Below are 23,579 nucleotides of genomic sequence, written 5' to 3'. Positions count from 1 at the left end.
AGAGGTTTTGGTCAGAGGATCTGAGTGAGCGGGAAGGAGTGTAAGGGGGTCAGGAGGTCGCAGATGTAGGGGGAGCAAGGTTGTGGAGGGCTTTGAAGGTGAGTAGTAGTACTTTGTATTTGATCCGGGACGGAACTGGTAGCCAATGGAGTTGATGGAGAATGGGGGTGATGTGTGCTGATCGTCTGGTATGGGTGAGGAGCCTAGCTGCAGAGTTTTGAATATATTGTAGTCTGTGAAGGGTTTTAGTGGGGAGACCAAGGAAAAGTGAGTTGCAGTAATCTAAACGGGACATAATGAAAGAGTGAACCAAAGTCTGTGCATCACTAGCAGAGAGGAAGGGTCGGAGGCGCGGCAATGTTACGGAGGTGAAAAAAAGCAATCTTAGTGAGTGATTTGATATGAGGATCAAAGCTAAGGGTGGAGTCAAGCTGAATGCCAAGGTTTTTAACAACAGGGGTGGAGTGGACAGATGAGCCATCAATTTTTTACATGAATTACAATTTTCATAGATAAAGATTTCTTTTTATTGAATTCACATTTTTCGAGTCCATTACTTTCCACAAGTGCTTCTGAAATGCCACAGACACTGGATCTGCTGCAACAAGTGGTGTGGCTGAAATGAGTGTGATCTGTGGATGTGATCTGCCCTCCATCCAGGACTTATGCAACAGGAGATGCATCAGAAAGGCGATATCAGAGTCTTAAGGCTCAGACCACCAGACACCAGAACTGTTTTTTCCACCAAGCAATTAGGCTTATGAACATAGAAACAAAGAGAGCCTGAGCCTGTGCTCGTCAGTCTTTGCACTACAACACTTTTCTTTTTCTCCCCGCACACACACACACACACACACACACACACACTTGATTGGATCAGTGCGAGGCAGATGGGTAGTTGGTCCCTCTAGAGCTCAGTGCGCTGTTGGCTCTGTTTCATCTCCTGGATCTTCTCTGGCAGTGTTCGGGTCATGAAGGCGTAGCGGTCAGCCTTCAGGTGGTGTCCCACCTGCTGCCTCAGCCCGATGCCCAGATATTCCTCCCCGGCACCGTATGCTGGCCAATGGGTTAAACTAGGCCCGTTGGGGGATCTAAGTAGAGAAAGCACACACAGTACATGCACACACACACACAAATACGTACACACACAAAAGACACGACAAGCGTTGTTATTTCAGATCAAGATATGTGAACTTCCAAACTGATGAACCCTTTTACAGTCTTGGGGCTTGCAATACTTTGTGGAGTGGAATTACCCAGTGCGTGCAAAGTTTCCCCAGTATGCCATCATCGTTCTACACAGCTCATCTTCCTCCTCGGTAAAAGAGCCTTACAGAAAGCATACACATGATTAGATTTTTTTTTTTCAATTTAACCATATTTATTACAGTTACAGCCATATTATAACACACCTGCAATGAAATAGGTGATGAACAGATGAAAATCCTATGATGAACAGATAAATTATGTATGATTCTAATTCTCTGTTTGTAGAGAACACCATGGGAGCTTTACCATTCAGTTTGAGGAGGCCGTTATAAAAAAAGCAGCCTCCAAATACAAAGGCAATCTCATCTCCGTGGTCTGCTCTGACAAAGCTGGGACGTTTCTTCACAAGCATGCTTGGCGGGTGCTGGAACTCATAGGTAAAAACTGGTGCTCCTGCATCTGTGGGAAGAAATTTAAAACTAGAGCTTTCTCTCTCTCTTTCTGTGTATGTGTTTCTTCTTGTTTATTTATACATGTAATGTACTATATGTGTTCCTGTGTCACTTCATGATACTTTTAAATGCTATAAGAAGAAATTATTATACTTAAAGGAGAATTCCGGCAATGTTCATGAGCCCCCCCATGCCCCCAAAGTGTAGCACTGTAGCTGCCTGGTAGCTCTAGCTGTTGGCTGTAGCAACTCGAATTAAACTCGGCTTTTTTTTGTAGAGACAGTGCTCGGTGACCTCGAGAAACAGAGATTTATGGAATTCTTCATTATACTGCAATTTCACATGGTTCTTCTTCCCATGAAAGCTTTTGAGCAAGGTGCTACAAATAGTAGGTAAATCTCAAACCTCTGTGAGCATTTGATATGGTGATAGCAGGGATGGTGAACAAAATGTCTCCACAGAACTCTGTAAAACCATCTCTGTTTTTGATACGGTCTTCTCCATTCCCTAGGTACTCGTTCATAATCAAGGTAGTGCTAATTTTGCTGTCTGGCTGAAATAGAAAGATTAACATCACCTCAATAAAAAGCAGTCAAAGAGAATCAGAGTTGGGTCTCATATGACATTCCAGAAATATCTCTAAGATTGTAGAGAGATACTGTATTTAAAGGATAATTCTGGTATTTAGCACTTTGAGTCCCTTTTCTGGTGTGTTTTGGATGAACTAGAGTGGTGGACACCGAAATTTTGACGATGGGTCCTGTCTCGACTTTCTGACTCGTTTTGAATCGCCTCTGACTGTTTCAGAGTGGCTGGCTATGGGCATGCACAAACATGTCCTTAAAACAACCCTTAACGTTCGTTTTCAAAACAGTGCAACTCACCGAGTGGTTAGTGATGTTCGTTGATGTTCCAAAACAAGTAGCGTAGCGAAATACAGTTTCTGTCGCGTTTTATTTGGCATTTTGTAAAATCCCATTGATTTCTGTTGGAAGACTCATTGCATGTTGATACTGGCTACCGGAAACGGAAAAGGGGGGCTGTTTACGGTTGTAGTCTTTCCCCCACGAGACCTTCTTTTACTGTCTAAGCTTCAGACTCAATTATTGAGTGGAAGTTTATACAAGGTTGGTATCTGAAAAAATTGTTCCACAATGGCAAATAACACGGATTGAAATCATATATTGCGCCGATATATTTGTTTTTAATAATCCACGAACGCCACTAACCACTCAGTGAGTTGCAGTTTTGAAAACGAACGTTAAGGGTTGTTTTAAGGACATGTTTGTGCATGCCCATAGCCAGCCACTCTGAAACAGTCAGAGGCCATTCAAAACCAATCAGAAAGTCGAGACAGGACCCATCGTCAAAATTTCCGTGTCCACCACTCAAACCAGAAAAGGGACTTAAAGTGCTAAATACCAGAATTATCCGTTAATTCATAATAAATGTAATAAATTAACTTTCCATGATGTTTAGCATCATTTGAGTCTATATTCTTACATTAGGGTAGAAGAGGTCGACAAAGGGTTTGATTGAGTCACAATCCATCCCGTCTACCCAGTCAGGTGATGCCATAAACTGAAAATATATGCATATTTCATATCTTAAAGCAAAACTCGCACCAAAATGCAACCTAGGGTCTTGCAACCTAGGAGTCAAACTTTCGTTTGAAAAAACGTAACTACGGCGTAAGCGCCACTTTTAAGATTGACCGTGTTTCCATTTCTTGACCAGTATTTTCAAAGAAAGGTTTTGAACAACTCCCTTTAGCAGTTGGCCGCCATCTTGCCAGTCAAGAAGTGAGTTGTTCAAAACCTTTCCTTTTAGTAAACTCTGTGTAGACAAACAATGTTCTCAATGCTCGTGTTCATGTGTGGAGACCCTGGTGATACTTGAGCAAAGTTTCATGTTGTGTCAGACCTTCTTAGTGTTTTTTAAAAATAGCGATTTTGATGCGATCATAGTAGTGCCCCTAGCACTCCCAAAAAGGTCATTCAAAAGGCCATTTGACCCGAAAACGAAAAATACGGTCAGTCTTAAAAGTGGCTTAAAGCAACACCAAAGAGTTTCTTTATACCTTAAAATAATGTTTCCAAAATCGTTTCAGTGGTTCATCAACTCGTAACAGGGTGAAAGGCAATTCTGCATTTGCTTCGCGGCCCTCTATCGGCTATAACCGCACTATGTAAGTTTGCCAGCTCGGGTAGCGGATCTGTAGTTCGATGGAATGAGCCATAAGAAACTACAAATTTGACTTGCATCTGATGTCGCAATACATTGTACTTTTATAAGTCATGCAAAATATTCTACCTTGTCTGTGGACATTGTTATTTGCAAAGCCTGTGCTGGATAAACAAATAGCGTGCATGCGACAGAGGGAAAGTTCTTTGGTGTTGCTTTAATTATGCTTTTAAACGAAAGTTGGACTCATTTACAAAAAGACCCTAGGTTGCATTTTGGTGAGAGTTTTGCTTTAACACCTACCAAAAACATTGCACATTACTAATGTATTCTTACTGGTGATTGATTATATAGGGAGGGAAAGTGAAAACCAGCGTTCCTATCGAAGAGCAGCTCCAATGTTAAGTCCCATAGACCTATTTTTAAAAAAATATTGTGAAGCCAAATCAACGATGTTATCCACCAAAAAGTATTTTTCAGTGTCTATACAGTAATAATCTTCTAACTGTGAAAATGTCAGACCCTATTTTGCCTTATTTAAGAAAATCGAAATTGCTCCTTTTGTTTCATAAACGAACTACAAAAGAAGTAACGTGACTTTACCCTTCAACGTTACTCACGGTAGCATGATTTGTTTACTAGCCTGGTTAGCATTGACACTTGCTTACAGCTAGCTCTTCATGTGAGTAGAAGCACAACACCAGTTATCCTGACATAAAGGTTATCACCACGCGGTTTACATCACATTCCGTTATTACAAAAATATGTTAAGCCAGTTAAGCAAATTGCGTATTGATCAGTTAGAGATTAAGCGCCCAAACATGTGACGTCACATGCAGCTGTAGTTCCTTATCATCGTGTTACGACCAGTGCCTAACATATGGAAGGCATTAAATTAAGATCCCAATGTGCACCGAGATATATTTTTTCTAAAAAAAAAATCCCATCCACTCCGCTAAACTCTAGGAACGCAACCACTAGATGGCGATGAGATTACTTTCCCTGCCTATAGCACTGTGAGCTTTACAACATTCTTAAATGTAAGGATGTATGAATTTGTAAAACTGAGTTTACTTACACCAGGTAGAATCCAGCCACATTCATGGTTGTTAACACCATTAATTAATGGCACCTTTTTGAACTCATGAGACTTAAGAAGGTCTGGTACTGCCTTTGGTAGGAAATAGCCATCATTCACCACTTCAAAGCGCACCTCTGGATGCTGTAAAAAATGAAAAATGTTGAAAGAGGAAGTATGAAATGACTTTTTTCATTACCCTTATTGTGAAATATGTCACAGCTCTTTATCTCTGCCTTACGTCTAAGATACATTCACTTTAAATGAAAACTGTTGTCTCTTACCTCCTGTTGAAACTTCACGATGTCCTCGGCTGACATCCGCATCACACGATCCACAATCTGGTCTGGTTTGGCGCCCTCACAGTTTGTTGCATTGGCCACAATCTGGGGATGTAGACAACTTTTGAATACAGGCTGCATCGCAGAGTAAAAAACATGGTGAAGATGGGCTGATGATAACCTTTGCTCTGGTCACAGGATCAGTGTTGATGATGGTAACCATGGCTGCTGTGCCACTCTCTGCTATGGCACGGTGGAAAAGACCGGTGCTTAGCGGGGAAAGAACCTTTTGCAAAGACCAACAGCATTCATCAGTGCATACATACACAGAATGCAACAGATTTTCTTTTTTACATTTACATTAATAGTTTTTGTCATAGTCATTTCGACACTGCAGTGCTTTGACAAGCGATCTGAAACGCTTGGTCAGAGACGTAAAGTTTAAAAACATTTAAGGTGTGTCCAGTCCACATTCGAAAATTTAACAGAGTGATTTTGGGCTCTATCTTGACGATCAGAAACGGATGGTCAGAGGCGAAAAGCTTAAATTCATTTAGGGGTGGTTTTGTTATCAAACGTTGGACGCTTGGCGCAAAATGGTTGTTATTATGTTTCTTAATCAGTCATGGGTGTTTTTTGCGCATAACATCCTTCAAACTAATGAGAATGATATCTGTCATTCCCTTTAACAGCAAGCAGCATAACTTCAAACAACGCATCAGTATTTTGATAGTCAGCGGCGCATTTGACGGTCTCTGCTTGCACGTGAGACCGTATTGAACAGGTATTCCACTAAATCATGCTTTACTAAAACGTGTTTGTGACGAGCAGAGTATAGCCTACACGCATCTGCACTCATCTATTATTTGAACTCATAAGAACTGTACGACAAAACAGTTCTACACAGTTAATCACTTTCACTATTGACTGACAAAGGGTTACCATCGAAAACATATCCTGAAAAAAGCAACACTTACCCCAATGATGTTCAAATGACTGAATAAAAACCCTAAGGATATTTATCCTGCAGAGGAGTTGCTGCTTACATCTCGTGACAGTGCATCTTCAGCTGTGCTTTATATGCCCCATTCGCTATAGACAAGGTTTTTCTTGGTCAGTGGCATAATGATTTTTAGATGGTGTAAGATAGCCCAAACCTTCTGCCCCACCCCTGGGCGCAAGGCTTAATAAAAGTAAAGCGCATGGCGCAAAATTTGCCACTGACTGAGTGTAAGATAAGAATAAGCTTTGTGCCGGGTTTCTGATAGTCAAAATAGAGCCTATAGTGATCAGACGCCAGGCACATTGCTCAAAATGGTTGTTATTATGTTTCTTAATCAGTCATGGGTGTGTTTTGGGTATAACATCCTTTAAACCAATGAGAATGATATATGTCATTCCCTTTAAGAGCCAGTAACGCAACATCAAACAGCGCGTCTGTATTTTGACAGTGCATCCAAAGTATAATACTTTTTTGATCCTGTAAGGGAGGAATCTGCTTGCAGGATTTCACTAATACTTGCTTTATTAAAACCTGTGTGTCACTAGCAGAGTATAGCCTACATGTATCTGCACTCACCTATTATTTTAACTTACTTCACCGGGTCTCATAGGCAATGACAAAACAGTTCTAAGTTATTCACTTTCACTATTGACTGACAAGGGGTTACAATCGAAAACATAGCCTGAAAAAAAGCAAAACTTGCCTCAACAATGTTAGAAAGACTGATTTCTGCTTACATCTCGTGATACTGTGTCTTCACTGCTGTGCCTTATATGCGCTTTTCTCTATAGACCAGGTTTTCCTTGGTCAATGGTGTAATGATTTTTAGTGGGTGTAAGATAGATATTTTTGGATTATATGCTTGGATATCTTTGTTCTTTCATGGATATCTTGGATATCTTTGTTCTTTCTGGGCGCAATGTTTAATTGAAGTGGGGCGCAAGGCGAAAAATAATCATTGACTTGGGTATATGATATGAATAAGACTTGGTTGCGCTTTGCGCCACTTTGTGCCAGGTGCAAGATATGGCCCAGTGTGTTAAATGAATTAAAATACTAAAGACAATTTAAAGGAAGAATAAAAGATTGTGTATGGCTGTCACTAATGCATGTAAATGTCTATTACCAGCAATGACACGCTAACACCCCCTGCGGACTCTCCAAATATTGTGACGGAGGACGGGTCTCCCCCAAAGCTGTGGATGTTCTTTTGGACCCACTGCAGTGCCGCTACCTGGTCCAAAAGGCCCAGGTTTCCCGGGGCGTTCTCATCCCCTGTGCTGTGTGTAGGAAACCAAACAGTTGTGGGTGTGTGAGCCTAAATCTAAGGTGTGCGATGATACTCAAACACTGGAACTTTAGAAAACAATTAAATGCGCATTACATTCCTGTCAATAATTTATTTTCAGGTGTTTGAATGAGGGGGAAACATACAGAGCCCGGGAAGGGCCATGGTGGGAATTATTTTTAGAGCTCCTTTTAGTTTTGCAATACTTTTGATTTTGTGAGGGAATACAAAATTATTGAGAGAGAAAGCAAAAGTTATTGTGAGGGAATGCAAAACTGGTGCAAGGGAACGCAAGATGAGCTAGAAAAAAGGAATTCCACCTAGATAAAAAATCAATTCCCACCATGACCTCCTTGTGGGCTCTGTATAAACATGATCCAATGAGTGAAGTTTATTTACATTGTTAAAAAATGTGCCGGTCAACATGGCCACAGAGTAGCATACGCATACAGCAACTCTGACTCAACGGTACTGACTCAAACTGTAATCTAACAGCAGAAAAAGCTCACTCACCTGAAAAATCCCAGCATGCCCAGTCTGTACTGAATGGTAACTACAACCACATTCTGATACGCTGCCAGGACAGATCCATCATAAGTGGAGGCACATCCCATACTAAACCCTCCTCCATGTATCCACACCATCACCTGTGACATACACATTAGCACAGTAAGACACTCATAACTCGCTGTGTACAACCAAATCATTGGCAACAATTTATAGCATAGCCTGAGCTGTTTTATAATTGAACTTACAGGTAACTTTGCATCTTTGGCAGGCTGAGCAGGAGTGTAGACATTGACATACAAGCAGTCCTCAGACACCTCAGGTATATCCATGACCATGCCAGCCATCTCAATCAGGTAATCAGATAGACTTTTGTCTTGTACACACCTTAAGAGGACACCGATTTTAAAGGGATATTCCACCATTTGGGGAAATGCACTGGTTTTCCACTTCCCTTGAGTTAAACAATTTAGTTTTACCTTTCCCCAGTTCATCCAGCCGTTCTCTGAGTCTGACAGTAACACTTTTAGCTCCAGCTCATTGAATCCGATTAGACTGTACTTATAGGAGAGATGCTAACGGTCTAATCTGATTCAATGAGCTGGAGCTAAAAGTGCTAGGCTACTGTCAGACTCCGAGAACGGCTGGATGAACTGGGGAAAGGTAAAACTCAACAGTTTAACTCAAGGGGAGGTGGAAAACAAGTGTATTTCCCCAAATGGTGGAATATCCCTTTAAATGCTTAGTCTTATTGCTTAATTGTCAACCTGTTGACAGTGTTGCCTTGTTTCTAAGGAGAACTCTAAGAAGGTTGTCTTACTTCCTTGGCTTGATATAGGCCTATCTTAGTTTTATTCCATATCATTGTACTGACACGTTTTCCCTTTCTCAGTTTTTGATTAATTCACAAAAAAATAAACAGAAGTGCATCAAATGTGTACAGCAATTGTTTAGCAGCTTAGATAGGCTAGTGACAAATGGTCAGAAAGGGCTTTAGTTTTTGAGATACCCCTACCAGAGGTAAAACTAAACCCAACAATGTTTTTCCTCATCTCTAAGGTCTCCCATATATGAAACGGATTCTTAGCGAAAAATATTTTACTGCTAAGATTGTTAAATTAACAGATATTGTTATACACCCCAAAACCAAAAAAGAACTAAAATATAGCCTGTCCGTATTGGAGTTAAGGCATATAAATTAGTGCAGATCAATCACACAAGCTCTGAGAGCTTTGAAACTTGTCATGTTTATAGTCAGGAAGTTGCTTTACCTACTAGAAAAGACTGGATGTGAATATCTTGATGTATGGAATGAATAGAGACATGTAAACATACACCTAAAATAAGCGGACATGCAAAAAATGAATATCTATGCAGAATGTTTTCATTTACTTTGTAGCTGCTTTACCAGGCACTATCATAGCAACACATATGATGGCTTATGGGAAAGATGGGGTTGTACTGAATCCAACAATACCAAAAATGTAAATATAGTATGACGAATCAGGGTGTTCTGTCACTCAATGTATGAGGTGTCCAAAATGAAAGAAAACGGAACAGTCCAAATCACATTATCAGTGGTGAGGAGAATGTTGACATTCATTGTTACTGCAAGGTAAGTTACATAAGGTAAGTGCTGCTTTATATTTACATTTAATAATGATACATTTCATATGTCCCAGTATTAAACAATTCATATGAAACACAGATCCAATTGAATCAGGTTAACATTGGAATGGAACACCTTTATTAAAATATTTATATTTACTTGAATTTTGTTTTGGTCAAGTCATTACTGAATAATGGAAAATAATATTGTTAGCTTTTGTCTGTCCAGACCAGCAGTGGACAGTAGAGCATACACTGCTTACTTCACCCCTAAGTAGCTAAACAGTTAGTTGTAGAAACTACTTTTCCTAGCTAAGAAAGTACTTAGCCCTCTGACCAATGTTTCATGTGTAATTCAACTTGATTTGCATATCGATGAAAATTCTGAAATGTATATCATTTTTCCTTTTCACTAGTCTTTTGAATTATGGAGAATGTCTTACAGGCATTGGATCCAAAGCTTTGTATCATTTGTGGGAAACATTTTGAAAAGGGCAAGAAAAAAGATCCCCATGTCCAAAACCCCACAGTAGAAGGCCTCCAACGCATACTTACCCTTGCTCAGCAGAGAGAGAGATTGTGATGTCCATAAAACTCTGGCTCCATATACAGATGATATTTCCTCCAAAATCAAAGTTGCATATCATGTATCATGTAGAGTGAACTACTGCAGTACGACAAAAATCAGTGAGCAGCAGCAAGTTGCAAATGTTGAGAGTAAGAGCACATCTGCACCAATAAGGCTGAGTTTCAAATACTGAGAGATTGTTTCATTTGTGGGAAGGCTAGATCAGAACCTCTGACAGCCATTTCGACTGGTACAGGGGCAATGTAAATTATAGGCCTTGTGTATACAAGGAATTTGGTCTCTGCATTTATCCCATCTGTGAATTAGTGAACACACAGAGCACACAGTGAACACAATTAGGTGAAGCACACACTAACCCGGAGCAGTGAGCTGCCTTATTACAGTGGCGTTCGGGGAGCAGTGAAGGGTTAGGTGCCTTGCTCAAGGGCACCATGGATGTGGGCATGGGAGAGCAGTGCTCAACCACTTCCCCGCCTTTTTCCTTCTGGGTCGGGATCAACCGTAACTCTTCGGTTACAAGCCCGAACCCCTAACCAGTAGGCAACGGCTGTCCTCAGTACCAGAGACAAGGTCCTTCGAGCAGCTTCTGAAAGGCTTGATGAAGATGTACATTCAGATTCTTTCATGCCCAGATCTCTTTGTATATGATGCCAAATACCATAAAATGTGCCTTGCACACTACATCTCTAAACGAAATATAACAGCAGCCATAGAAAAGAATCAAAAAAGCAGACCAATGTCTATAACAAAGCTTTTATTAAGCTCACTGAAGACATTGATAATAACAGTATTGTCCAAAGATATAAAAGTGAGATCTCAATTTTTTGACTAATAGCTATGACAACATACTAATGACCATTGCTGAGCAAGAAGGTGTGTCTATAGTTCAACACAAGAAATATAGATCCTGGAAACTAAAGGAAAGGCTGATACAGCATTACAAAAACAGGCTTGCATTTGTTCCATGTCCAAGACATTCAGATCTGATCTGCTCAGATAGTATGACCATATTGTGCACTGAGGGAAGCTGCTAAACAGAAATAATAGCTGCTAAAGCTGCTAAACAGAAATAATAGTAGACTGAGACTACGCTTCCACAGACAAGTCAGAGTCTTTCCGAAATCCAAATATTACTGTACACAGGGCTGCAGACATATTGAGGAAAAGCATGGATCAGGTAGAGCATGACAGTGAGTAATATGTCAGCAGTGACTGTCTATTATGTTTCCAATGCAGCAAGTATGTACCCAACATCCTGTATGACTTTGTGAACTGGTGTGTTGACTAACATGCCCACAGAAATTACCAAACATGTGGTGATGACCCAGCTTTAAAGGAGAATCTGTGTGTTAACTTGTCATGATCTCATTGAACAGAGCTGTCACATCCATACGCCAATCACACTGGGACTTCCCATTTTGATACATCATGAGTTTGGTAGTAAGACAGTCATCAATGAGCTCAGTGCAATGGGACACTGTGTTTCCTATACAGAAGTTAGGCACTTCTCACATCTGTTGCAGCAGACCAGATATCAAGGACAGAGAGTGGTGTCTACATCCCAACTGGCCCCACTGGAGTTGCTGAACATGGAATTTGTGATGCAGCCATCAGCAACTTTGACCAAAATGAACCTGTAAAGTTTATCTCCATCCATTCATATCAATCGTGTTTAAGGTGGTGAGGGACCTCTGAACCTGAGGGAACCTGTGCTAGGCATTTATCTGCTGTGGAGACTTGGCCTCTTCGGAACACAACAGACGTCAAAGCATGAGTTGTACACTTCCCATCCAGGGTGTCTTCATTTTGGTAAAAGTTGTCGATGGCTGCATCAACAATTCCATGTTCAGCAACTCCAGTGGGGCCAGTTGGGATGTAGACACCACTGTCCTTGATCTATATTTCTTGTGTTGATGTAAAGTGGCTTATATATGTGTTGATAAAAGGACTATCTGTGGGCTGAATGGGGTGTCATTGATGTATATGGATGGACTAATTGGTTATGGACGTTTATGATGTGGACTCTTGTTTGATTATACCCTAATTGGACTGCATATGGGGTTGTCTGTTCAGGTGATCCCTCTGTTTCAATGGCTAATGGTGGACTGGCCGTCTCCGAAATTGATGCTTGCGGATAGGCTGTATCTCCCTTTAAATACAGGCCCGCAAAGAGAGAACGGAAAGGGAACCGACGCAAGAACGCACCGAGGGCCGGGCGATCGGTAGACGCGGAAGTGGCTATGAGGACCGAAGATCACTGATACTACGCCCGCTAAGTATTTTTGAAAGGAATGTTGATTGTTCCCTTACCTGTGCTTTGAGTTGAACTGTCTTAGTGCTGTCTCGCGGTGTCCTGATTCCTGGTGTTGCTACCATTGCAGCGGTGCTGAGGCGCAAACGGAGTATTCCCCCCCGACGAGGGGATCAGCTGATCGGAGTAGACATCGGGTGGCTCGAGTCAACGTTCTCAAACTTCGTTGCTAAGGGAAGTCCTCCTTGTAGTATTAAGCCAGAGTGACCATTAGCCCATCACCCCATAGAGTGTTTATCGTTGTGCCTTGTGAGAGCTGCCTTCTGAGACACTTTGTTTGTTTGTTTCCGGAAGCTAAGAATCCCCGCGGAACGGCTCGCGTTGATGACCTCACAACCACGAAGGGAATCCCGGAATCTTCCTGCAACTTGAGCCCTGGGGGCGTGGCCTCGGCCGACTGGACTCGGACTACGTTATAGGGACTGTGTGAGTGGTTCAACCGATGGAACTTGTGTTTTCCAGAGATATTTGTGTACTGGTCGGAGGGAGGTCTGCCCGACCAGTACTGTCTTTTCCCTCCACTTAAAGACTGTTGGAAGGGGAGTGGCGCCACCAGGGGTGGACAGCATATTACATCCCCTGCCATTGTCTGCTGCTCTCGCCTTACTGTGTGGCGGGTGACTTTTTCTGAGTGCATTTTGTGCCTGGTGTGTTTGCCCATTGTGAGACATTTTGTAGTGATTTTGGTGTGTTATCTTGCGATGTGTGTGCTGCTATGGTAACAGGTTTCTTGGTGTGTGGGTATACATATGAAGCTGGTTAAACTCGTGGGCTGTCAGTCAGTATGCTAGCGTGCTGTGCGCGTGCTCCCTGCCCCCCTAGTGGTGGTCTAGATCTCACTTCCCCCTATGCCGAACAGTGTTTTATGCTGCTTGTACTAATAAATATTGTTATACTACTACTACTGCCTCTGTGTTGTCTGTGGCTCGGGAGGATTTGGTTATTGTGAAACCTAGCACAAGTGCAATTGTGACATTTTTGGCGTAGTCGGCAGGATCCTCCCTTAGCACAGACAATGACAGACGAAGCACCACAACCCAGTAATGCAGCTGGTGCAAGTAATGTGATCATGATGCCATGGTTCCTAGGGGGACCCTGGGTGCCAAAATTTGGGGATAGAGAAACAAGTATTGGCTTTCATGATTGGCATATGCAAATTGAAACTTTGATCCGAGCTCAGAACCTCACTCAGACCCAGCAGGTTGACTTTGTTTTAAGCACTCTCCAAGGCGACGCAAGGCGTGAAGTTCTACTACTCCCCACAGATGACCGTAACACCCCAGACAAGATTTTCAAGGCCCTGACGGACCTCTATGGAGAACAAGCCACGGTGGTGCAACTCAGGGCGAAGTTTTTTACCTGCAGACAGCAGGCCGGAGAAGAGGTGGGTGGATTTGTGATGCGGTTGCGGGAGTGTCTTGCCAGGTGGCGTAAGAAAGAGCCGAGGGCTGAAGGAGAGCAGGATGATGACGACGAGATGCTCCGCTCCCAACTGGTGGCAGGTCTACGACCGGGACCCATACAGCAGGAACTTCAGAAGCTGCTACGACGACAACCTAGTCTCACATTCATAGAGGTGAGCAAAGAAGCTAAAGCTGTTGAACACGAACAGGGCCACGACGTGGAGGAAGCCACGTCTAGGAGGACCTATGCGCCCACCAAAGCCTGCAATACTGGCCACCCTGCAGACGACTGGCAGGAAATCAAACAGACCCTGAAGGCTGAGGTGCTAGCTGAAGTCAAGGAAGAGATGCTCACCTTAAAGGACAGTATCCTGGGGGAGATACGGCAACAATTCCGGGAGAATCAACCCTCGGCCCAACAGCCTGGACAGCGAGGAACGTCCAGATGGGGGAATGACCAACGACGTCGGCGGGAGAGAAACCCAAAGTGGGATGACCAGGGGCGGCCCATCTGTCTGCGCTGCGGTCGGCCCGGACACATGCAGAGGGACTGCCCCGAGCGCCAGCCCCCACCCCAGGATTTTTGACCGCCTCGACCACCGTTGGGCAGGTGGCCGAGGATGAGGCTCCGACTGAACCCTCACTTAAGCCCGCACTAATTGGACACTGCCCAGAAGTCGAGGTAATAGTACAGGGCAGGGTTATTCCCTGTATCTTAGATACAGGATCACAAGTCACCTTATTTAGCCGCACGTTTTTCCGCCGTCATTTAGGCCAAGAGAAGGTTCAGGGGGCAGAGGGAATCCCTTGGCTGTCGTTGAAGGCCGCCAATGGACTTAAGTTGCCTTATGTGGGCTATGCGATACTGGACTTCCAGGTTGGGGGGGGTGCACGTTCCTGCTAAGGGAGTCGTGGTAGTAGAAGATGACTGCCTACAATCTGACTATGCCATCCTTGGAATGAATGTTATCAGCCATTGCTGGCAGGAACTGTTCCAAGATGGGCACCCGGCCTGGCGGCCTTCAAATCTGCAATTCCCAAAAGAGCCGGGGAGGCATGGGAAAAAGCCTTCCAGGTGTGTCGTCGGGTACAGACGTCCAAGTCGTCAGCTGTCTTCGAGGGCACTGCACGCTTGCAGCGACATGGTTCCGTCTCATTGGCCCCCATGACCGAGACCTTGATATGGGCACGCGTCCCCCAAGCTGGGGGCACACCTGACTGCTGTGTCATGGTGGAGGACCTGGGTGGAGACCTGCAGGAGTGGCGAGTAGGTCGGGCTGTCATCCACATGCGAGCTGGTAAGCTGCCTCTCCGGGTTTGCAACCCCCACCCCTACCCCGTAGAACTGCCTTCCCGAAAACCCCTGGCCACTGTTGTGCAGATTGATCCAGCTGATGTGCAAGGCCAAAGATATCTGGTACTCCAATGCAGTGGGGAGCAGGAGGTGGAGGTGGATATTCGTTCCGTCACAGCTGGAAGAGCAGAAGAACACTTGGCATTGTCCCTGAAGGGCGAGGACTTGACCAAAGAGCAACAAAGGAAGCTGGAGTGCCTGCTCCGTAAATGGACCCACGTCTTCGCAGCCCATGAGGACGACTATGGGCGGACAAGTGCTGTTCTTCATTCTATCCCAACCGGCGATGCTCCTCCAGTGCGGGAGCGCTACAGACCAGTCCCCCCTAGCCTATATTCAGAGCTGCGCACGCTACTGACAGGGATGCTGAATAGTGGGGTTGTTACGGAGAGCTCCAGTCCGTGGGCAGCACCAGTAGTTCTGGTGAGGAAACGGGACGGCAAGTGGCGTTTTTGTGTTGACTATCGAAAACTCAATGCAGTCACTCATAAAGACGCCTTCCCCCTCCCACGCATTGAAGAGTCCCTCACCGGGATGAAGAAGGCGAGGTGGTATTCCACATTAGACCTGGCCAGTGGTTACTGGCAGGTGGAGGTCCACCCCAAGGACAAAGAGAAGACTGCTTTTACAACGCCCATGGGTCTCTACCAGTGGGAGCGTATGCCATTCGGACTGTGTAACGCACCAGGTACGTTCCAGCGCTTGATGCAACGGTGTCTAGGGGAGCATGTAAATGATTTCTTACTGATCTATTTGGATGACATCATAATTTACTCAGAAGATTTTGACACCCACCTGCACCACCTCGACCAGGTTTTCGGAAGGCTGGGCCATCATGGCTTAAAACTCCACCCTCAAAAGTGCAAGCTGTTCCACCGAGAGGTTAGGTACTTGGGCCATGTAGTAAGCCAAGAGGGAGTGGCGGTTGACCCAGAGAAGACGACTGCAGTACAGCAGTGGCCTGTCCCTAAGACGGTGAAGGAGGTACGCTCCTTTCTAGGATTTGTGGGGTACTACCGTCGCTTCGTCTCAGGGTTTTCCAAAGTGGCGGGGCCCCTAAACAAGTTGTTACAAGGTACAGGGGGCAATAAGACTGCAAGCATAACGTGGACTCCTGCTTGCCAAGAAGCATTTGAAACCTTGAAAAGGGCCCTCACTCAAGCCCCAGTCCTAGCCTATGCTGACTTCACAGCCCCTTTCCGCCTGTACACAGACGCCAGCTTCCAAGGCTTGGGTCCTGGCACAAGTACAGGAAGGGAAAGAGCGCGTTATAGCCTATGCCAGCCGTAGCCTCCACCCCACAGAAAGGAATGACAAGAACTATAGTTCCTTCAAATTAGAGCTTTTGGCACTAAAATGGGCTATAACAGAAAAATTTAAAGACTACCTGTGGGGGGCGACCTTTACAGTCTATACAGACAACCGGCCTCTTACCCACCTTCAAACCGCAACCCTGGGGGCAACCGAACAGCGGTGGCAAGCACAGCTAGCCTGTTTTGACTTCCAGTTGTGCTACAGGCCAGGGTCCGTCAATCAAAATGCTGACGCATTGTCCCGGTTGCCAACGGAAGCCAACAGCCAATCGGTGGAAGTGGAGCTCCCCCAGAGCTTGCCCCATGGAATCAACACTGGAGTGACTGAGATTGAAGGCGGGGGGGGAGATTGGACTCGCATCCAGGAGCGGGACCCAGACCTGGGGAAGGTCCGGCAGTGGAAGCAAGAGGGGAAACGGGAACAGCAGATAGATCTGCGACTTCTCACGTCTGGGGGGAAACGTCTTATGAGGGAATGGGACCGTCTACGACTCCAGGATGGGATCCTCACCCGGCAAAGTAAAGACCCAGCCACCGGCCAACTACTGTCCCAAGTGGTAGTACCAGTCCAGGAGCGGCGTAAGGTATGGACCGCCTACCATCAGACTTTGGGCCATGCACGGGGGCAGAGGATGGTAGAGGCACTCCGGGGCCGCATCTTCTGGAATGGGCTGACTGGGGACTCCAAGCGCTGGGAAAGGGAGTGCCACCAGTGCGTGGTGGGGGCGTCTTGGGGCAAGAAGAGAGGGCCCCCACTCCACTCAGTGGTGAGTCAATATCCCTTTCAGATTTTGGCCATGGACTATTTGTCTCTGGGGCGGGTGAACGATTCCCATCCCTGTGTTCTTGTCATCACTGATTTGTTTTCTCGGTATGCTTTAGCTGTACCGACCAGGGATCAGTCTGCCCTGACGACAGCGAAGGCCCTGTGGAAGAACGTGATCCAGGTGTTCGGGTTGTCCCGAAGCGGATACTGACAGATCAAGGCGGGCCTTTGAACTGGCGATGCGCGAGCTGTGCCAGTTGTACGGGTGTACCAAGAGCCGCACGACCCCCTACCACCCGCAAGGTAATGGGGCCTGTGAGCGGTTCAACAGGACCCTCCTGGGACTGTTAAACACCTTGGACCAGGAGGGTCAGGGGCGTTGGGCTGAGCGGCTGCCTTACCTCCTCCATGCCTACAATAACACCCCTCACAGTTCCACAGGACTGACCCCATTCTATGTCGTCTTTGGGAAACATGCCAGGTTGCCCCTTGATGTCGCCCTTGGAATCTCCCCACCAGAGGCCCCATGCTCCCGAAATGACTGGGTCCAACACCACCAGCAGCAGCTGCTATGCGCCTACAAGAGAGTGCAGGAACATAGTCAGCGTCGACAGGAGTGGGACCAGAGGCGGTACAACCAGCGGGCTAAGGCTTGTCCTCTGTTGCCTGGGGAGAGGGTCCTCTGCAGAAACTTCAGACGGCGTGCTCAGGGGAAGTTGGGGCCTTTCTGGGTCCCAGAACCCTGGGTGGTGGTCTCCCAGCTTAACCCTGGGCAACCAGTGTATAAGCTGCGTCCAGAAGGTAAGGAGGGACCTATCAGAACCATCCACAGGAACAATATCCGTCCATGCCCGGCCAGTTGGACAACTCAAGACCCAGGGAGAGTCTCCCGAGGGGCCGACCGGGTGAGTGAGGTGGGGTTCTGGCCTATGCGTGTTGGTAGTGACCCAAGGCACCCAGGTGTCCCACAGGTTGAAATGGGGGAGGGTATGCCAGAGCCCAGACCCCCAAATGTAACTGATTGGGGGCTGGAATCAGGTACAGGGGATGTTGAAAGTGTGGACTCTGCTGTAGGACTAAGACGCTCCACTAGGAGTAACCTTGGGGTCCCCCCTGTGCGATTTGGGGAATAGCTGGTGGTCGGGACGACCACTGGTCAAGGGGGGAGGGAAATGTAAAGTGGCTTATATATGTGTTGATAAAAGGACTATCTGTGGGCTGAATGGGGTGTCATTGATGTATATGGATGGACTAATTGGTTATGGACGTTTATGATGTGGACTCTTGTTTGATTATACCCTAATTGGACTGCATATGGGGTTGTCTGTTCAGGTGATCCCTCTGTTTCAATGGCTAATGGTGGACTGGCCGTCTCCGAAATTGATGCTTGCGGATAGGCTGTATCTCCCTTTAAATACAGGCCTGCAAAGAGAGAACAAAAAAAGAACCGACGCAAGAATGCACCGAGGGCCGGGCGATCGGTAGACGCGGAAGTGGCTATGAGGACCGAAGATCACTGATACTACGCCCGCTAAGTATTTTTGAAAGGAACGTTGATTGTTCCCTTACCTGTGCTTTGAGTTGAACTGTCTTAGTGCTGTCTCGCGGTGTCCTGATTCCTGGTGTTGCTACCATTGCAGCGGTGCTGAGGCTAAACGAGTATTCCCCGACGGGAGGGGATCAGCTGATCGGAGTAGACATCGGGTGGCTCGAGTCAACGTTCTCAAACTTCGTTGCTAAGGGAAGTCCTCCTTGTAGTATTAAGCCAGAGTGACCATTAGCCCATCACCCCATAGAGTGTTTATCGTTGTGCCTTGTGAGAGCTGCCTTCTGAGACACTTTGTTTGTTTGTTTGTTTCGAAGCTAAGAATCCCTCGCTGAACGGCTCGCGTTGATGACATCACAACCACGGGGAATCCCGAATCTTCCTGCAACTTGAGCCCTGGGCCTGGCCGGCCGACTGGACTCGACTACGCTTATAGGGACTGTGTGAGTGGTTCAACCGATGGAACTTGTGTTTTCCAGAGATATTTGTGTACTGGTCGGAGGGAGGTCTGCCCGACCAGTACTGTCTTTTCCCTCCACTTAAAGACTGTTGGAAGGGGAGTGGCGCCACCAGGGGTGGACAGCATATTACATCCCCTGCCATTGTCTGCTGCTCTCGCCTACTGTGTGGCGGGGTGACTTTTTCTGAGTGCATTTTGTGCCTGGTGTGTTTGCCCATTGTGAGACATTTTGTAGTGATTTTGGTGTGTTATCTTTGCGATGATGTGTGCTGCTATGGTAACAGGTTTCTTGGTGTGTGGGTATACATATGAAGCTGGTTAAACTCGTGGGCTGTCAGTCAGTATGCTAGCGTGCTGTGCGTGCTCCTGCCCCCTAGTGGTGGTCTAGATCTCACTTCCCCCTATGCCGAACAGTGTTTTATGCTGCTTGTACTAATAAATATTGTTATACTACTACTACTGCCTCTGTGTTGTCTGTGGCTCGGGAGGATTTGGTTATTGTGAAACCTAGCACAAGTGCAATTGTGACATTGACACACCTTCTTGCTCAGCAATGGTCTTTAGTATGTTCTCATAGCTATCAGTCAAGGAGTTGAGTCCTCACTTTCATACCTTTGGACAATACTGTTTTATCAATGTCTTCAGTGAGCTTAATAAAGGCTTTGTTATAGACATTGGTCTGCTTTTTTCATTATTTTCTATGGCTTCTGCTATATTTCATTTAGAGATGTAGTGTGCAAGGCATTTTATGGTATTTGGTATCATGCAAAAAGATCTGGGCATGAAAGAATTCGAAGATGTATATCTACAAGCCTTTCAGAAGCTGCCCGAAGGACCTTGTCTCTGGTACTTGCGACTGTTCCAGTTGAAATTGCTGTCAGAGGTTCTGGTTTAGAGCTGGCCTTCCCACAAATGAAACAATCTCTCCGCATTTGAAATTATGTTCTATCAGCCCTACTCAGCCTTCTTGGTGCAGATGTGCTCTCACTCTCAACATTTGCAACTTGCTGCTGCTCACTGATTTTTGTCTTACTGCAGTAGTTCGTTATACATGATACATGATATGAAACTTTGATTTTGGAGAAAATATCATCTGTATATGGAGCCAGAGTTTTATGGACATCACATTCTCTCTCTCTGCTGAGCAAGGGTAAGTATGCGTTGGAGGCCTTCTACTGTGGGGTTTTGGACATAGGGATCTTTTTTCTTGCCCTTTTCAAAATGTTTCCCACAAGCTTTGGATCCAATGTCTGTAAGACATTCTCAGTAGGCCTTTTCACACTGCCAAAATCGCCACGATTTTATGTACCAGAATCGCGGAACGACTGTCCCCTTCACATAGACCGAGGCGGAACGGCGGGACAAAGTGTCTCGCCAAATTTACTACCAAGCCCCCTAGACATTTTGCCGAGTTTTTTCGTTCCGGCACCAGTGTGAATGGGTCATAAGCAACAACAACAGCAACAAGGTACTACAAATGCAAGCTAACCAAAGTGCAGTCGGTTCTCCCACCATGGTTTTGGAAATCACACACCTGCTGCATCTGAAGGCCCACGCATAATAAGGCCTACGACTATCACTCTACACGCCCCCTATTGCACGTCACATTTTAATTTGCTAGCTGATCCTGCCTCCTGGCTCCCCAAAATGCCGCATCATATGAACAGATCAGCAGGCCGGCAAATTTTCACCTCATTTTCAGACACACGTTGCGGCAAAAAGACGTCTCCTCTTCCCGCAAATTTAGCGTAATCTCTGTGTGAAAAGGCCTTGTAATTCAAGAGACTAGTGAAAAGGAAACATTTCAGAATTTTCATTGAAATGCAAAAAAAGTTGAATTACACCATGCAACATTAGTCAGATGGCTAAGTACTTTCTTAGCTAGGGAAAGTAGTTTCTAAAACTAACTGTTTAGCTACTTAGCAGTGTAGGCTCTACTGTCCACTGCTGGTCTGGACAGACAAAAGCTACCAATATTATTTTCCATTATTCAGTAATGACTTGACCAAAACAAAATTCTAATGAATGTAAATATTTTAATAAAGGTGTTCCATTCCAGTGTTAACCTGATTCAATTGGATCTGTGTTTCATATGAAATGTATCATTATTAAATGTAAATATAGATCAGCACTTGCCTTGCAGTAACAATGAATTTATCAACATTCTTCTCACCACTGATAATGTGATTTGGACTTGAGACTGTATTTTGCTAGTGTTTTCTTTCATTTTGGACACCTCATACATTGAGTGACAGAACACCCTAACTTGTCATACTATATTTACATATTTGGTATTGTTGGATTCAGTACAACCCCACCTTTCCCATAAGCCATCATATGTGTTTCCATTTTTTGCATGTCCGCTTATTTTAGTTGTATGTTTACATGTCTCTATTCATTCCATACATCAAGATATTCACATCCAGTCTTTTCTAGTAGGTAAAGCAACTCCTGACTATAAACACGCCAAGTTTCAAAGCTCTCAGAGCTTGTGTGATTGATCTGCACTAGTTTATATGCCTTAACTCCCATACGGACAGGCTATATTTTAGTCCTTTTTCGGTTTTGGGGTGTATAACAATATCTGTTAATTTAACAATCTTAGCAGTAAAATATTTTTTGCTAAGAATCCATTTCATATATAATTTGAGTGTGCCCAAAACACTTACATGGGAGGCAATTGGGTGGCATCTCTGACGCCCTCCCATTCTTGCAAAGGTTGTGGTGGAGCCAGCCTTAGGTTTCCCACTGGTGGTTTGGCAAAAGGCACACCCAGGTAGGCATGAACCACTGTTGTCTTTCCGCGAACACGCATGTAGTCCCCCCTAAGGACTCCCAGTTTGGTGTGGAGTACAGGTCCTTAGATCATCAACGTGGAGAAATAATTCAGTTAGTTTTCATTTATGTAACTTATAGTTACTGATATTACATGTCAACAACACATTTGTCAAACTGACCATTGTTATTGTTGACAAAATAATGTTCTTCTTCACTGTGTTCGCTATTGTGCTGTCGTTGTGAGATTGAGTAGCCTATGCTATTTTCTCCTGTGCGTAGGCTACATGATTTAGCCCAGTGTTTCTTTTTTTTTAAGTATATATTTTTGGCCTTTTTATGCCTTTAATTAGACAGGACAGTGGAGAATGACACGAAGTGAGTGGGAGAGAATCGGGGTGGGATCCGGAAAGGACCACGGGGCGGGAATCGAACCGGGTCGCCGGCGTACGGTGCAGGTGTCCCAGCCAGTTGCGCCACGGCTGGGGCCAGCCCAGTGTTTCTTGGTCTAACCTTGGGACCCTTATTTTCCATGGTCATTAAGTCGAGACCCATATTTTAGCGTTCAAGGTGTGGTAAGACGCACAAAGTGCCTGCCTACCTGTTTGGAACATGCTGATGTTAGGCACATTTGCAAAGTCCTCAACTCCTGTGTCGCCTTTCAAAGTAGGCCTACCCTACTCTACATGATTGTTTTTGATAATAGGCCTAGGGTGCTTTGTTTCCATGTGGCATTTTAGTTTTGATGGTTTCATGCTGTCATGTGCCAGTAATTCACTGCTCCTCAACACAAGTGAATATTCTTCAAATATCAGGGTCGTTTTGTCATATTTTCCAGAAACGATGTCTAAACATGACCTGTCACATAAACATTGTCTATGTCCATGGTAACGACTGGCATACGAATAAAGTCTATCAAAGTAAAGGTCTGACATTAGATTTGATAGGATGGCATTTTAAAGAGCCAGTTGTTTTTACCACAAGCCCCACGACCGACCCAGAACGGTTCCGCGACTAACTTTTGGGTCCCGACACGTGAAACACTGATTAGTCTACATAAGGAGGAAACTGGAGGAGCAGAAAACATAAGCGTGAGTATCATGTTGAGCTGAGTGCGAGTTGGCAGCTCTGTGTTCAAATGCTCACGTTTCTGAAACAATGACTACCAAACAACACGTTCTGGTGCAATATAATCCGTCGGCAGTCATTGTCAATTGCAATCTGTTGACATTTCAGTAGGTCTTCTTTCTTTCACACTTCTGTACTACTTACCATTATGTACTTTCGATAAAGTCAAATGTAAAACGCATGCAATGAGTACGAGGTTACAAACAGGCTTCATTATGTTCAGAATGAGTTTGAATCCTGAAAGAGTAGCCCAGATCGTATGCAAGTTCTTGAAGTTCTTCTGAATGCGCTGAAATATAGGCTATACCGTTCACCTCTCAACAC

At 45.0% G+C, this 23,579-nt stretch overlaps 1 protein-coding gene across 1 annotated transcript; it reads right to left on the bottom strand.

The window, feature by feature from the left end:
- Positions 1-503: 503 nt before the first annotated feature.
- On the bottom strand, positions 504-23,574 carry LOC125302920 (fatty acyl-CoA hydrolase precursor, medium chain-like). The gene is made up of 13 exons (XM_048256280.1): positions 23,400-23,574; positions 22,022-22,211; positions 8,251-8,389; positions 8,009-8,142; positions 7,334-7,487; positions 5,386-5,490; positions 5,208-5,309; positions 4,924-5,067; positions 3,165-3,242; positions 2,067-2,214; positions 1,516-1,668; positions 1,257-1,329; positions 504-1,091 (listed from the first exon to the last, which is right to left on the bottom strand). Exons 1-13 carry the CDS (start codon positions 23,467-23,469, stop codon positions 908-910), a joined length of 1,674 nt encoding a protein of 557 aa, XP_048112237.1. The 5' UTR covers positions 23,470-23,574; the 3' UTR covers positions 504-907.
- Positions 23,575-23,579: the final 5 nt, after the last annotated feature.

This window comes from Alosa alosa, chromosome 11 (assembly GCF_017589495.1).
Source record: "Alosa alosa isolate M-15738 ecotype Scorff River chromosome 11, AALO_Geno_1.1, whole genome shotgun sequence".
NCBI classification, from domain to species: domain Eukaryota; kingdom Metazoa; phylum Chordata; class Actinopteri; order Clupeiformes; family Clupeidae; genus Alosa; species Alosa alosa.
Note: the sequence above shows the minus strand (reverse complement) of the source record. Positions and strands in the feature narration are given on the sequence as shown.

Excerpts from the sequence above, each read along its gene's own strand:
- LOC125302920 (XM_048256280.1), bottom strand. The coding sequence starts at position 23,469 with ATGAAGCCTGTTTGTAACCTCGTACTCATTGCATGCGTTTTACATTTG. Across the intron at positions 5,491-7,333 it reads GTGTTAGCGTGTCATTGCTG|GTTCTTTCCCCGCTAAGCAC; the intron begins GTAATAGACATT and ends TCTTTGCAAAAG. Across the intron at positions 1,330-1,515 it reads CGGCCTCCTCAAACTGAATG|GCTCTTTTACCGAGGAGGAA; the intron begins GTAAAGCTCCCA and ends GCTTTCTGTAAG.